At 44.8% G+C, this 11,686-nt stretch overlaps 1 protein-coding gene across 4 annotated transcripts in view; it reads right to left on the bottom strand.

The window, feature by feature from the left end:
* Positions 1-830: 830 nt before the first annotated feature.
* GMFB (glia maturation factor beta) overlaps positions 831-11,686 on the bottom strand; it is a 510,168-nt gene continuing 499,312 nt past the window's right edge. For all 4 annotated transcript variants that reach the window (XM_061612525.1, XM_061612526.1, XM_061612527.1 and 1 more), the window contains exons 6-7: positions 6,167-6,240; positions 831-3,953 (exon numbers count right to left, since the gene is read on the bottom strand). In XM_061612525.1, coding sequence (XP_061468509.1) covers positions 3,882-3,953; positions 6,167-6,240 — 146 coding nt within the window. In that variant the 3' untranslated portion in view covers positions 831-3,881. The remainder of the gene's footprint in view (positions 3,954-6,166; positions 6,241-11,686) is intronic.

Here is an 11,686-nt window from a genome sequence, read left to right as displayed (position 1 = left end):
CATTTTAGCTTCTAGTGATAGTTCTGTTTTAATTCGTTCTAACACCCAATTATTTGTCTTTTTGTGATCCATGGTATGCGCAAAACTCTCCTCCAACACCACATTTCAAATGAGTAAACCAAGACTGGATCAGTAACAAGATACACTTCTTTGCTACCTTGCAAAAACAATAAAACAAAAACAAGAAAAGAGCAGAAAGGATTCTGCAGATAAGAAAAGGACAAACGCTCAACTGTTTCCTGCACAGAGGAATCCTCAGAGATGATTTCATGCCTGGGCAAGAAATGTACATGGCAACCCTCTACCCACACAGCGGCTAAAACAAGTAGGTACTAAATTGATCATGGAACACTAAGTCACGTACATACCATACATTTAAAGCACACACACCACTCCACAATCCTGGGAACTGTCGTTTGTTAAGGTGCTGGGAATGGTACCTTTGTGAGAGAGTACCGACAGCTTCCAGGATTCTTGGGGTTTTTTTGGGGGAGGGGATGTATTTAAATGTATGGTGAGTGCACAACCCAAGAATATCCAAGCCTGACTGCTTCACCAGGCCCAACAGCAGAATCCACTTGAAGAGGCCTGTATGATTCTGGTAGGACATGCGACCACCAGTTTTGGTCTGTTGGTAACTCCCCTTTTGGAAACTGCCTGAAGCAGAAGAATCATACAAGGGAATCATACAACTGACCCCGTTGGAAGACTCCCAAGAATTTTACAGAGAGCTTCTGCAGAAGTTATTATTGGTGGCTTATACAAATACAAAGCTTGTTATTCCAGTGTAGGTTTCACGTCATGAAAGAAAAGCGCATCAGTCATTCCACTCCTTCAGAGAATACAGGATTTATTTTAGGTATTTACAGCTGCTTTTCAATTTGAGAACAAGAACATCCATGGCACATCTTTCATGGAAACTGTTCTTTATGATCCTTTGCATTTACACCACAGTCTTTCACGAAGCAGCTCAGAGCAGCTTTAGGCAATGCTTCCTCAACAAATCCTTCCAATTTATAAACTGAAATGTTATTAAAAAGTGAACTTTTTGCAGACTTGGTTAATCTCTAGCAAAAAGACATCCTATACTATTTACGGTATTAAAAAGGACACCCTGTCAATAAAAAGGTTAATTTATTAACTTCGTTATAAAAAGCATTGTTTTCTTACTGGAATCTTGATTGTTCCCCACCCCAACCCTAGGGATGTGTGTCTATGTGTGCACTTATCTTGTCTTTCTTAATGTGGTTGACATATAGTTATGGGGGGGGGGAACTGAAGAAAAAATCCAAGGCTGGAATGAATTTCCCAAATTAAACCAAGTAGAAGATTGTCGTTAGTCTAAAAGTAAAAAGGAAAGACACCCAACACGATGTTTCACAATCATATCACCTGCAAAAAAGGACAATAAGATCTCCCAAACATTCAAATCATCAGTATCAACTGCACTGTTAAGACATTTAACACCCTGATTGTATCAGCTGCTGCACAAAAGCCTGTAGGATTAGGCAGACCAAAAAAGCTCATCCCAACAGCAACTGCCTGCATCATGTTGCTACGGTGAGCAGGGACAAACTGTTTTACCTAATAAGTACCAGAGAAGGGCACCTCCCCCATCCTCTGGGTGAGAGAGAAGCAGTTCTATGGCCCAGGGCTATCAGGTTTTCTGCTGGGAAGTCCCCCACCCCACCCCTCATCTGGAACAGAGATAGCTACCTGGCAGTCCCCAACCCAGATCTAGCCTGCTGATACATTTTTATCTGGCTACTGGTGGCTCTGCCCAGTTTTAAGCAGTGCTAGGTAAATAGGTTTCCTGTAGTCTCACTCCAAAGGTAAATGCCAGTTTGCTCCCAGAAGTCGATTTCACATTTTAGTGTAGCAAAATCCAAAGAGATGTATAAATAAACGGCCCAGCCATGCAGGACCACATTGCTCCAGAAGTTATGAAGCCCTCACTGAAGAGCGGCACGAGTCTGAACAGACAGCAGGGACAGGGAATATCTGTGGGCCTACAAATGTTGCTGGGACTCCCAGCTCCAGTCACCGCGGGCCATGGTCAGGGGAGTTGTAGTCCAATAACAACAACAACTGCAGGGCCTGAAGGTTCCCCATCCAGAGATAGAACTTGATCAACTGGGAAGAAGGGCAGGCTATGGGGAAATGCACTACTATACCTCCAGTTCATCCCAGCTCTTGAAAAAGGCAGGCCAAGGCCTTGGGCAAGCTGTAACGTAGCAGCAGAGGTCGAGGCCAGGGGAAATGCCAGGCCAAAGTCCTATAGGCAGAGCCATTAAAGTTCAAGCGCCACGTTCCACATCCAGGAAATTAAAGTTGTGTGCCAAGGAAGGTGGGATTCTGCAACCTGTACAAGTGTCCCAGTCCCAGAAGAAAGGGAAGGAGATATGCAGGGCACCAATACCAGCAGTTTTCCCCAACATGGTGCCCTCCAGATGTTACTGGACCACAACTCTCATAATCCATGACAACGCTGGTTGGGGCTGATGGGAGCTATAGACCAAAAGATCTGGAGAGCACCGGAGTGGGGAAGGTAGGGACTAGCTTGGAATGAAGAAGGTGACAAATCAAAACAGTCAGGAATTCTGCAATTGGAATTCTGTATGTGTGCTTTCTGCAGCGGAAAGCTGTGAAGGACATTCAAATATTAAGTAGGAGGGTTTGTTTTTGTAGATTTTTTTGGTTTTGTCAGGCAAAGAATCCCACTTTAGATCATAGCAGGACAAGCCATGAAGTTTATGCCCTGCAGATGAAGTAAATGAGACACTGTGAGGCCTGTTCCTTTAGACACGCTGGCCTGTGTATCAAGTTTAGTGCTTTTTAAAAAACTGGCAATGTAAGATTCTCTTACAATCAATTGAGAGATAAAGACAAGTAAAAAAAGGCACACAGAGAAGTGCTTGTATAAAAAGACAAGAGAACAGTTAATAAAAAGTACATATAAAGACTTCTGGAAGGGATGTCCACCAGAGTGTTACCAAGCCCTTACAGTTTTTGTTTAATCAACTTCCCATTGAGCTAGTAAAAATGCTATCTTCTACACGCAGAGAGAAAAATAGAAGGGTCTAACTTTTGACCCGAAATGGAATTATGTTGACTCAAGATCAACTGAGAACATCACTGGAATTTTAAGAGGAAACGAAGTGGTCAATCCTGAAAGTTGGAGAAGTTAGGATGTCAAAGAATTGGTAATGATATTTCAGAAGGATTGCATTTGGGACCAGTTCTGAACCCTTTATGCCTAGAAGATTAAGCCACCCAAGAGTAAGCTGTTTCACGTAAAGCTGTTACTGTCCAGTCTCTCCCAAGCAAGGATGCGTCTGTAGCTTGGGGGGGGGGCGGGGGAAGAAAGGCTCCTCTAAATTTCCAGACTATGAATATATTTGACTGGGAACATCCTGCAAACACACACCCCAGACACAAGCAGGAGCAGTAGAGAGGGTCCCATTCATCTTAAGGGGGATTGTGCAGGTGATGTTCCTTTGGAGACTGTGCCACATACCTGTATCAGTTACAAGTTCTGGATTAAGCCATATAGAAATATTAAGTCACAAGAGTGCAAAAAAATAATAATAATCTTTTTTTGTTGTCGTCCCTGCAGGGGGAGAATTGTTCCCTTTTAAACAGTTACTAAGAAAGGAAAAGAAAAGAAAGGAAAAACATCCCTGGGCAAAGTTTAGTTCTGCAGCAGATGCAACCCCCCACACGCTTGTATGAACTTTGCACGCACAAAAATATATATGTAAATACATACACACACTGCAGGAAAACTACTATAAATACAGTGCATTCTTTGTAGGTCTAAAAAGGAGGAGCTGCTGCGTCTGGTTCCAGTTCGCACCAGGCTGGAATGCTTAATAAGTCTTTCAGTGGAAGTAGCCAAGCTTCTCATGCAGCCACTCCTCAGTGAGGTCTTCTGTATTCCTGATTTCAAAAACCTGTAAAAAGAAAAGAAGAAAAAGAGGGGGAAAGAAAGAGAAAGGAGAAAAAGAAAGGTACGGTGTGACAACTATGATGCTAGCACAGTATAAGCTATACCACTGTAAGTGTTCATTCTTTAGAGTTGCTACAAAACCACAGTTTCACCGGTGAGGATTACTAGCTGAAGAAAGAGGCTGGAAAGCTCAGCAGGAGAAGGCGTTGTCCTCCCTCTGCCGACTCTACAGGCCGCTACACTGACTTGTGCTCTTAAAAGGGCACCGCGCAGGCTGTCAGGAGCCAAAGGCCAAACCTCAGGGCTACTTTGAGTTCTGACTGCAGGTAAGGACCACAGGAGTGAACTCTCCTCCTAATGCGTCTGGGAGAAAGCGAGGCTAGAACTCTCCTCACCAATACTGGATCTCTTAGTTCACCTAAGAAGTGAAGTAGAGGTGCAGGCCTGAAAGAGGAATCACATGAGGTGGTTTGGGGGAGAAAAAGAAGTGGTGCATTAGCCACTGCGGTGTTATTTAATGCTCCCTCTGAAAGCGCCCAATCTTGTCTGATCTCGGAAGCTAAGGAGGATCAGGCCTGGTTAGTACTTGGATGGGAGATCACCTGGGAATACCGGGTACCGTAGGCTCAGAGGAAGGCAATGGTAAACCACCTCTGAATACCTCTTACCATGGAAATCCTATGAATGTATCCAAAAAAGATTCAGAGCCGCCATAAGTCGTAATTGACTTGAAGGCATATAACAACTGAATGCAGTTCAGCGGCATTTACAGCTACTGATTCATACACTGATTTTAAAAGGCAAAGATGGGGGGGGAACAGAACACCCCCCCTACAATCGATCACATAGCACAGGTTATTTGTTGCATTTGAAAATGGAATTGGCCAATATTAGAAAATATGTTGGGGTGAGAAGAAAGTCTCCTCAGGGAAGCAACGATGGGCCAGGCAGGAGAACCCAGCCCTGTGGAAGACAGACTAGCTTAGAAGTGTTGCTGCTTGGTCAGGGGGATCAAGGGAACAGTAAGAAGCTAAAGGGTGCAAAAAATACCTGGAAGTCTAAATCAGCCTTCCTTAACCTGGTGCCATCACATGTGGCTGGGCACATGGGAGTTGTAGTCCAAAACATCTGAAGGGCACCAGGTTAGGGAAGACTGATCTAAATCCTGTCTTCCTTGGAAGCTGGAGTGCGCAAGGAGAAATGCAGAAAGCATCCTTCCATCTGCGGTGCAGACACTCCTGTAGGGGCCACAAAAGACTCGTTCCGCACTTCTAGGAAATCAGTCTTCTACCGTGGCAGCACCTACGCTCTGCAGCTACCTGCCCGCTGACACCAGGCAGGCGTCTTCACTGTAACCCTTCTGGCTTAAAACGTTCCTGTTTAGGCAAGCCTATCCCAACACGTAGAATATTGGCATGTGTTTTGATCTCTTTTTGTTTACTGTTGATTTTAATTATCTTTGAATGTTTTTAAATACCTGTTTTAAACCATATTTTATTAATAACTTTAATGTTGTTGTTATCTGCAATCAGCTTAGGGGTTTCATTACAATCCAATGGGGTGTAAATTTTGTTAAATAAAAATTATTCAGGCCAGTGTTCCTCACCCCAGATTCGCTCTGCACAACTGTGAACCAGGTGGCTTGTCCTAGGCCCAGTTAACCCTGCAGAGTAGTCAAGGCAGGCAAGGGAGGAAGGGACTCTCTTACCCATCTTCCCAACACATCTGAAATTTAGAGGGTTATCTAGAGATGAAAGCAAGCAATTAGCCAGTGCTGTGTGTCTCTGTGCCCCTCAAATAGCACTCAGCATCCTAGCAAACTTAGGCGTTCATGTACAAGTAGTCAAGTGCTAGCCCATATGGCCACAAAGATGTGGACTTAAAATTGAAAGATGATGCCCAGTGAAATCTGAAGCCAGGGGTGGAGGGCCCCCTCTTCCCCCGCTGAATTTCTAGCATAAAAATAGGGACTGATTTGTACAGCTGTCTGCCTCTCCGCAGAATTTGCAGAAAAATGTGATTTTGCCTAAGTTATAGGGACACAGATTTGTGTGCAGGCCACAAAGTTGAATCTTTCCGCTTAGGGCAGAATTTTATGAGCACCATGTTAGACACACACTCTGAAAATAGCAGTGTTTAAAACCGGCGTAAGAGTTAAGGCAGTAGGATAAGCAGCAAGTTCATATCAAGCATATTATGGGTTTGTTCCAGATTTACCTTTGTGAGTTCTGCTGTCTGTACTAGCTTATTTTTGCTGCCAGCATACATCATCTGTTGCTCAGGCTTACACCCTACAATTTTGGGGGAGAGGCGGGGTGAGGGAGAAAAGAGAGAGAGAAGCAGAGGCAAAGCAAGTCACATTAGACGGTCTGTTCAGTTATAAGCCTTCTTCAATCCGTACCGTGCTTGCAAATAGCTATTCAGGGAACAATCAAATCCTTTTCACACAGGGTTTATTACTTTAAAAAGTTTGGCGTTGGTGCGCCTCTCCTTTCTCACAGAAAACATCACTGAACACACCAAGAGAGCCTCAGCAATTCTGTTAAAAGCAGTACTTGAAAAACAAACAAGGGACTACTCCCTATATAGACGTGTGTACCCAAGAAGAGCTCAGCTGCACCGTTTTGACTTCTCTGAATGCTAACCTACCAGAAAGATATTTCCCAAAGACAACAGGCACCAATTCTGTTTACGCAGCTCCCTGGCAAGGGGTCCAATAGGACATCTTGCCCTGTTTTGCAAGATCAATTTCAGCTGAAAGGGTTGGACTACAGTGGCAAGGTGTTTGCAACAATGTATCCAACTACATCCCCTCTAGACCCCTGACTCTTCCGGCTAATCAAGCCTAGCTGGCAAGAAAAGACTGGTTGGGTCGAGGACGCTATCCACGTTTTGTTTATGCAAAGGGCCGATTCCCCACTTGCCCTTAAAGAGGGAGTGGTATGACCACTCCTAAAGAAGCCCATGCTGGACCTAATGGTTTGTGACAACTACTGAATGGCTGCAAATATCACGGTAACCGAGAAAGCAGTGGCAGGGCAACGGCAGACACCCTTGGAAGGAACCAACTATCTAGACCCATTTCAGTCTGGGCTCAGGCCTGGTTTTGGGACCAAGTCAGCCTCGGTTACCCCAATCTTTATCAAGAAAGACTAAAAGGAGTGTAGTCTTGCTTCTGTAGGCTGCTGGGGAGTCTATCTGTCTAGTTTTCCAGAAAGACAGAAATGAAAGACAAGTAAAGGGTTAAGGTGTGCAGCAGCTCAAGGACAGCTAACAGCAGAGGCTGCAGCTGGCACAGTGCAAACCCAGTCTATACAACCTTGAAAAAGGAACTACAAGGTGTGGGGGTGTTAGGAGAGTAAAGGAAGGTATTCATATCTGTATTGTAACCGTTCCTGTACAAAATCCTGTCAGTAAAAGACTCTTAACAATTAACGGCCTGTGTGTGGGTACTTTCAACTTGCTCTATCCTGCTGGGCACACGCAGTCGATACACCGCTGCCAACAAGGGTTATGGGCCCAGCTAGCCCAGCAGGCCCAGCAAGCCCAGAGGCTAGCCCAGCAAGCTACGAAAGCTTGGAAAGCGCAGCTTGTCCACAGTGCCAAGGAAGAAAGAAAGAGTGCTTAATTGTGAAGGCCAGTTGGGTGACGGAATAGTGTCCAGAAGTGTTCAGGGGACGTGGCTGCAGGCATGGCAGTCTCACTTTCAGCTGGGATGCCTTTGGAAAGGCTCACTGAACGAAACTATTCCTGTTGGCGATTAAGGATGCAAGCGTTCCTTACTAAGGAAGATTTATGGCAGGTGATTGTGACCGACCCACCGGCGGAACCGCAACCGGCTCCATGGATTCGACTGGATGAAAGAGCAAGGGCGTTTATCATCTTGGCAGTAGATGATTCCCAGTTGCTGCATATACAGGATAAGCCGACAGCAAGGCTTATATGGACTGCATTAAACGAGGTGCACGTAAGAAAAACAGCCAGCAGTAAAATCCATTTAGCATGAAGACTCTATCAGATTAAGCTGCCTGATGACGGGACAATGTCTGCCCATTTATTGGAGATAAAGAAACTGTTTGCGGAGCTGCAAGAAAGGAATGTGGTGCACACACAGTTGCAACAAGTGTACATCATTCTCTCTTCACTGAATTCGTCATGGGATCCGGTCGTAAGCTCAGTGGAAGCTATGCCAGACGAGGGTCTGACAGCCGAGTACGTATCGGGCAAGCTGCTCCAGGAGTGGGAGCGACGAAAGGAAGCCGAAGGAAGGGAGCGAAATGAGAAAAGAGAAAGCAGAAAGCTAAACTTTAAGGAAACAGAAGCACGGTCTTTCGGACTAAAGGCCTGCTACCTCTGTGGTTCTAACACACATCTACAAAGAGACTGTGAAGCGAAGCGGAAAGGACAAGGAAGGAAGCCTTCGAAAGTACAAACAGTAAGAGTATCAGGTTCAAGAAAAGAGGACAGAGATTGCACTGTATGGGTTGTAGACTCAGGCGCTACCCACAGTATGATAAAGGACAAAACATTATTCAAAACCACACTTCCCACGAAAGAGGATGTTGTGCTTGCGGATGGCATGCACAGACAGGTATTGGGGAGGGGAACTGTAAAGTTAAGCGTACTTAACACTGTAATGACTGACGTATTATATGTACCAGGCTTAGAAAGTAATATCATGTCTGTAACGAAGTTGAATGCAATGGGATATATTGTCACGTTTAGACAAGGGACATGTGAGATAAAGAAAGGGGACAAACTCTGTTTGAAGGGGTATCTTAAGAATGCACTGTTTTACATACAATTAAACCACACAGGATGTGCTACTATGATTGCAAACAAGAAACCTCATGATAGATGCATTCACCTATGGCACAGGAAACTAGGCCACGCTAAATTCGGTACAATCATAAAAACACCCAGTAATAGTATGGACATAACATTAAAAGAGTGTAACCAGCATGTGGAATGTGATATATGTAATCAAACTAAAGCCACAGTTGCTCCCGAACGTAAAGAAGCAGAGAATAGCACAAGTGCACCATATCAAACGATCCATATTGATCTTGCAGGACCGTTTCAAAGATCACAAGGTGGTGCCAAATATTTTCTAGTAATAGTAGATGACTATACCAGGTTTTGCACCATATATTTGTTACATGCGAAAGACGAAGCAGAGGGGAAACTGAAACTGTTTGTGAAAAAGATTGAGGTGCAACACGGTATAACAATCCAACGAATACACTCTGACCAAGGGGAAGAATTCACTGGTAAATCGCTAGAGCAGTATTTGTTAAAGAAAGGGATAGAACAAACTTTAACAGCCCCATTTTCTCCGTTTCAGAACGGAATAGCGGAGAGAAAAAATAGAACTCTACAGGATGCAACAAGAGCCATGTTAAGGGACTCTGATTTACCGAATGCTTTTTGGGGAGAGTGTATGTTATACGCCAATTACATTCAAAACAGGCTTTATCATAGGGCAATACACATGTCACCATATGAAAAACTCAATGGAAAGAAACCAAAACTGCAGCATATTGTGAGATTTGGGGCGAAATGCTGGGTGCACATTCCCAAAGGTAACCGGAATGGGAAACTGGCTCCCAGAGCACAAAAAGGGCATGTACTGGGATTCCAAAATGCTTATTACCATATCTGGATACAGAATCAGAGAAGGGTGGTGCTTAGCAGGAGCATCAAAGTCCAGGAACAGGATTGGGATAACATTGAGTATGTTGAACTAGGCAATTCACATGAACATGACGCAACCACAGAACATGAAATAGAACAAGGGATAAAACAGGAGGAAGAGGAACGACCTCTTGCTAGCGTGGATGAGAGAGGCAAAAAGGAAACAGAGCCTCAGGTAACATTGAGACGCTCTGAAAGAGCGAATCTAGGTAAACCACCTGAAAGGTTTCAGATTGGCACAGTAACGGGCCAAGGAACGAAGAGGTGCATAGAAAAGGATGATGGTGAAACATTGTACCTAGAATGTGTTAAATAAAGATCGCCATAACAGTAGAAACTGACTGTAATTGTGGGAAAAAAAGTCATTAAATGTGTCTTTATGGAAAAGGTGGGAGCTGTAGGCTGCTGGGGAGTCTATCTGTCTAGTTTTCCAGAAAGACAGAAATGAAAGACAAGTAAAGGGTTAAGGTGTGCAGCACCTCAAGGACAGCTAACAGCAGAGGCTGCAGCTGGCACAGTGCAAACCCAGTCTATAAAACCTTGAAAAAGGAACTACAAGGTGTGGGGGTGTTAGGAGAGTAAAGGAAGGTATTCGTATCTGTATTGTAACCGTTCCTGTATGAAATCCTGTCAGTAAAAGACTCTTAACAATTAACGGCCTGTGTGTGGGTACTTTCAACTTGCTCTATCCTGCTGGGCACACGCAGTCGATACACCGCTGCCAACAGCTTCTCCTTCTTGACTTCTCGGTGGCTTTTGATACCATTAACCGCGGTGTCCTCCTGGCCTGGTTCTGTGGGATGGGTATTGGGGACACTGTTTTACCGTGGTTCTAGGGTTGGTTACAGAGAGGAGCACTGGGGAAATGCTCTTCAACCCCCTGGCAGTTATTCTATGGGGTTCTACACAGCACAGTTCTACCCCCATTAAAATCTTTCTGAAGGTACTGGGAGCAGTCATTAGGGGGTTTGGAGCACAGTGCTATTAGTATGCTGATGACACTCAACTCTTGTTTCTCCATAACATCTGAATCAGGTGTTGCTGTGCAGCACCTGGACCGGTGCCCGGGTGTAGTGGTGGGCTGGATGAGGGCCAGTTAACTGAGTCTGGATCCTGGTAAGACAAGAGGCTCTGGGTGGGAGCACTTCCCAAGTCCAAGATATCTGTCAGTTGCCTGTTCTGGATAGAGCTGCAATCCTGATGAAGGAGCTTAGTGGTGCTCCTGGATCCATCCATACCACTTGAGACCGAAGTGGCTGTGTGGCTTGGAGCACCTTCTGCCAGCTTTGGCTGGTGTGACAGTTGGATTGGGAAGCCCAAGCTACAGATTGGATTACTGCAATGGGCTCTATGTGGGGCTTCCCTTAAAGTTGGCCCGGAAGCTGCAGCAGGATACAGGCGCAGGACTGTTGAAGTGGGTGTCCTTCTGACAGTGCAGAACCCCTGTGTTCAAAGAACTGTGCTAGTTGCCACTATGCTACAGAGCCAAGTTTAAGAGCACCTTGGGACCAGGTATACCCCTTCACAGTGACTTTGATCCTCAAGAGAGACACTCTGATTGTGCCCTGTGCTCTTGAAGTTCATCTTATGCCCACTAAGAGCAGGTCCTTTAGTGTGGGGGCCACCAACCCTTTGGAATGCGCTATTAATGAACACGAGTCAGGCACCTACAGTACTGGCATTTAGGCACCCTAAAACTTACCTATGCACCCAGACTTTCCCTGAGGGGCAATCCAGCTATGTTGACGTACCAACATGATCAACTGACTTAAAACCAATGCCAGACGTATCCTATCTCATCTAATTTTATTGTTGATTTATTATTATAATAAATTTTATTATTTTTCAATGTTGGCAGTACAGAAATTTTCATATGAATAAAATCATGAGTTGTTCCTCACTGCTTTAAATCGGTTCTCATGCAGGGGGGGGAAAGGTGCAAATTTTAGGCAGTAACTAGCTTGCTCAGCAGAGAGGAATTTTGCCGTTCTCTCTGCTTAGCAGAGAGAAGAGTAAACTGGCAAACAGGTGCATTCACAAGAT

The sequence above is a fragment of the Rhineura floridana genome, chromosome 2 (assembly GCF_030035675.1).
Source record: "Rhineura floridana isolate rRhiFlo1 chromosome 2, rRhiFlo1.hap2, whole genome shotgun sequence".
Classification (NCBI taxonomy): domain Eukaryota; kingdom Metazoa; phylum Chordata; class Lepidosauria; order Squamata; family Rhineuridae; genus Rhineura; species Rhineura floridana.
Note: the sequence above shows the minus strand (reverse complement) of the source record. Positions and strands in the feature narration are given on the sequence as shown.